The sequence below is a fragment of the Alligator sinensis genome, unplaced genomic scaffold (assembly GCF_000455745.1).
Source record: "Alligator sinensis unplaced genomic scaffold, ASM45574v1 scaffold465_1, whole genome shotgun sequence".
NCBI classification, from domain to species: domain Eukaryota; kingdom Metazoa; phylum Chordata; order Crocodylia; family Alligatoridae; genus Alligator; species Alligator sinensis.
In genome coordinates, this window is record NW_005841979.1 from 1,604,429 (window position 1) to 1,609,066 (window position 4,638).

A 4,638-nucleotide genomic window follows, 5' to 3' on the forward strand; every position below is an offset into this window, starting at 1 on the left:
GCCCCTCCCAGCGACCAGTCAGATCCCCCTGCAGCCAATCTCACTAACCAGGCCCCCCGCCCCCGCAGTCAATCACGCCAACTGGAAAGCTGGCGCGGTGCTCCTGGAAGTGGCCGCGGCACTTCATCCAGTGCTCCCGCTCCCTGGCCAGTGCTCTGCCTGCCCCCTAGCCTGTCACCTAAGCGAGGAGTGAAGCCTGTCAAGGGGTGCACCAGTGCTCTCAGGGGGGTGCACATGCACCCTCATGCACTCCCTACGCATCGACACTGGGAACCCATCTATCTCAACTTTTCTATATCATGTTCTGTGTTTAATAGAATGCAATCCTTCTCATACAGAAATACTATAGAAAATGTGAAATATTCATCATTTTATGTGGTTTGAATGTATCACTACTGAAGACATTTTCCCTGTTACACTGTACACTTTAAAGGACATTGTAAGACACAGCAATGAAAAAGCCGCTTACCTGAGTGTGAGCATTCTTTCTTGAAGAGGCAGTAATGTTGGAATAAGAGCTAACAGATGATGTGGTATTCAAATCATCCGTGCTGAGGTTATCAAGAGTGTCACTGAGACCACTACTAACTGAGCTGCTGTCATCCCAGCTGCAGAGAAAGGAGGATATCTGTTTACTCACTGCATGATTCACTCAAATCAGTACTCTTTATAGTAACTATTCTTAAACTTACACGATTACCTTTAAGGAAATTATGTTAGTGCACAATGCATATTAATGTTCAGATTTAAATTAATCATTCAGTCATTGTCAAATGCGTATGGTTAGCTGTTCAATTAGTGAAAGACCAGGATGCCTGGTCTGGGAAAATACTAGTATAAGTCATTAAAACAGGTTGTTTCATGCTTCATTGAAGTCGCATTCAGTACAACGGCAGGAAAATCCATTAAACCTACCTGTATTGCTAGCCAAAGCATTATTAATAACCTAGATTACTCAATAGAACCCCAGCCTACAGAAAACTAAAGGGAATATCCCTTCTGCAGCTCAAACTAGCTATCCATCAGGAAACCAATTATTTCCAATAGCTCTGTTTTCTTGTCTAAGCCTTTTCAGTGGGTGCCGTGTCATCAAAATAGGATTCTTGGACAATGCTGTCACTGGAGTTGATTACTTATGGAGCATTCATTACATTTCTCATAAAAAACACAACCATTCAGCCTGAGGAGAGCTTGGTGTGATATGGTAGAGGGAAATGCAAGGTTTATGGCACTTCCATCCACATATTCTCATGTGAGTCATAAGGAAGGCAAAAGAGTAGAGGCAGTTTCTTGGACCTACTCTGATTACTATTCCCTAGGGTTTCATTCTGACCTTGAGTTTCCAAATCCAATAGAGAAACCCCCATGCAGGGTAGATAGAGAAAGTTAGGGGAGCTCTGGGAACTCAAGAGATTCCAGCTTAATATTAAAAAAAACATAAAGTGGCTACTTAATAGACAAAGACAGTGCCTATTAGTACAGTTCATAGGCCTGCTAGGTTACCAAGACAAGTACACAACATTTTGCATGCTTTTAAAAATGAGAGCTGTCAAATGAGAGCAGGCATTATGATCATTCCTTTGCAAAGTTGTCCCAATGCACTTTCCTCCTGGCATCACCTCCCTTGGTAATCAAAGTCTGGCTTGCTACCTCAGAAGTTTTTTGTGTTTGTTTATTTGAACACAGCCAACCAGTCCAGTAAGTGTAAAACATATCAGTATATTACTTAAAATGCATTCATGAAGTTCAAATCAGCAAATATGCCTTTATTATATCAGGGCTCTCAGTCTCCCACATCTTTATATCAGGTATCTCTTCAAACAGGTGGTGACTGTATTAGTTTACAGAAATCAACAGAAATCCTTGAGGACCCTTGATTTACATATGCAAATATGGTTACTTTACTGAAGGCTTTGGAAAATGACAATAGCATTGACAAAAGACTTGATGTGGAGGGCACTGTTATTAAAGTCTATAGAAAAGTGAGCCATGATCAATCAGGCTAGTATCACAGCAACCAGAGAGAGGATGCCTGCATTTGCCAAAGGTAGGGAATCAAATTAGTACGTGACCTCAATGACAAGAGAAACATATTTCAGGAGGGTAAGAGCAGATAACAGAGCTGTATGTTCTACTATTCAAAATAAGGGCTACAAATAAATACCTCTTCTGCACCATTGCCATGTAAGATACAAAAGAGTGATTTAGGAATACAATTTCATATTTGAGTGGTTATAAAAGAAAAAACCTTACAAATCACTTATATTCATCTAAGAACTGCCTTTGTAAGCACTATTCATTTATACTTATTGTCTTTTTCACCCTTTTAGCATTGCCTCATGTGCTAGGGTAGGGAGCTTCAGATACCAAAACCCATTATTCAAATATTACTTGCAATACAGGACTATACATTTGCAATACTGTCATGTATGACAGCTAAGTACTTTTAGATGTGATTAGGTATGAAAAAAGACAATATACCTTGATTAACCCAGAAATACAATCATAAGCAGGATCTGATATGAGCTGTATACTTTCAGAAGCAACAAAAAGTTCTATGTTTTACTGTAAAATAATACAAATAAGTCATTCCCATTTATTAAAATCTGCCTTGCAATATTTCATGGTCTATTGTAAAAGCTAGAGAACTAGGAGCAATGTATCCATGGTAATTCTGCTTTTCCTTTTTCATCTTGAATCTTCACCTTATTAAGGCTAGAACAGTAAACATTTCAGAAGGAAGATTCAAATCTTTTAAATTATCTCAATTTTAAAACTATATAACTAAAGCTTTGTAACAAGATCTAGATGCAGACAATATCTGTATTCGGCAGCTCAAGTCTCTTGGGGGGAAGGGATATTTCATTTCTTGTTTTCACTCTACTATGTCATCTTTGTAATATTTCACACTCATCACACAGCTGCAGTCCCTAATGGATTAGTGGTGGGCTCTGGAAACTCTCCTTGGCTGTCTTGGAAGATATGCAGAAGATTATCTTGACACCTACTCTATAGACCTTTCAAAGTCTTTTCTATATATGGCCAGAATTCCTCTCTGATCTCAAGCGGTCAGAAGTCTTCATATGTTTGAAAGATCTTAAACATAATTTCTGACTACATTTTACTCCAATAATGTTTTTTTTTTCCTAATTACTACCAGCTTAGCTATTTTTTATATTTGTTTCACTATTTCTCCATTGGATTCCTTTAAGTCTGGCTACTACTGGAAGTACACACACAACTATGTGAAGTCATCTTCCTAGCTGGAATTCTAGTGAAGATATTCAAAAGCTAACTATGGTGATTTATACAGTGTTTTGCATCATATGACAGACACATAAGTACAATAGATTCCACCTTATTGTAAAGTAGTAGTTCACATAATTTCTATCATTTTATGCTTTCAGCTTATGCAATACATTGAAATATGCTAAAAGCCAATATATGGATAACTGGGTGAAATTTACTTGAATAGATAGTAAATGATTTTGCTTTATGGGAAAGTATATAGATGTTTTCAGATATATAGCACTTTGAGAACTAATCCAAAAATATTTCCATCTTCCTCACTTATTCCTGGTAGCCTGCAGCAGATACCCACTGTAACTTCTGTTTTTAAGTCCTTTTAACTTTCACCACCATACTATTAACTTTCAAGGAGGGACATTATAGAGACATCTGATATTATATAGCCCTTGTGTATTGTTTCCTTCTCATCTCTTCTTTGCACATTTTCTTACAAATGGAGCTGCTACAACGTTTCGTGTCAATATTACCTGTTTCAATTGCTTATAACATTGTGAAGCTTTAATCAATTGAATTGTTTCATATTGGAGGACAGCTCAGTTTTTAGGAGATTTTAGGCAAACCCATTCAACTATTTTTTTTAAACAATGCTACCAGAAAATGTGGTTTTCTTACAAAATTCCATAAACTATTTCTTTAAAACTCTAGACCAGGCATTCTCAACCTTTTTAGACTCATGGCACCCCCTCAGTAAACTCAATGTACCCCCTCAAAAATGCCACTTCTTAGATTTCATTTGCTTTTTGACTGCAGAAAAAATAATAGAGACATTCTTTTGTTGCAAAGAACCCAGACCACAGCAATTCAGAATGTTTTTGATACTATGGATCCCTCTTTGAAATCTCTGGGTTTGTCTTGTGAATCATCATTTCCCACCTTACCACGCTAATGTTACATGACATCCTGAAAGGATCTCAAGGCACCTGGTTGAGAATCACTGCCCTAGAACCTCCTTCTGCAATGCTTTGGAGAAGGGTCTTGGAATTCAGAAAAGGTCTGGTCTTTGTGTTAGAGATGTACCTTTCCTTGTCCATGAAAATCCACTCTAATTGAGCCAGCTATAAGCTTGGGAAAAAACACAGTGTGCAGGAGCTCCATATAAAATTTTAACAGCTAATTTCCCTGATGCTCCTCACTGGGCATTTTCCAACCTAGGACTGAGCAGGACTTTCCTTGAAATTACAGTTATGAGCTCCTGTAAGGCATGTTAACTTTGGCTCCAAGTCTGGGCAGGTGAACTAAAAGCAAGGTAATTCTATCTCTATCATGCTCTTACTGACAGACCTGTTGAGCTCTGGCAGCCTCACTGATTTGAATACAGAGGGGAAAGAG

General features: G+C 38.2%; 1 protein-coding gene across 2 annotated transcripts in view; it reads right to left on the minus strand.

The window, feature by feature from the left end:
- Window positions 1-4,638, minus strand: part of NAV3 (neuron navigator 3) — a 398,015-nt gene that overhangs the window by 87,897 nt on the left and 305,480 nt on the right. For both annotated transcript variants that reach the window (XM_006021115.3, XM_014518732.2), the window contains exon 13: window positions 470-608. In XM_006021115.3, coding sequence (XP_006021177.1) covers window positions 470-608 — 139 coding nt within the window. The remainder of the gene's footprint in view (window positions 1-469; window positions 609-4,638) is intronic.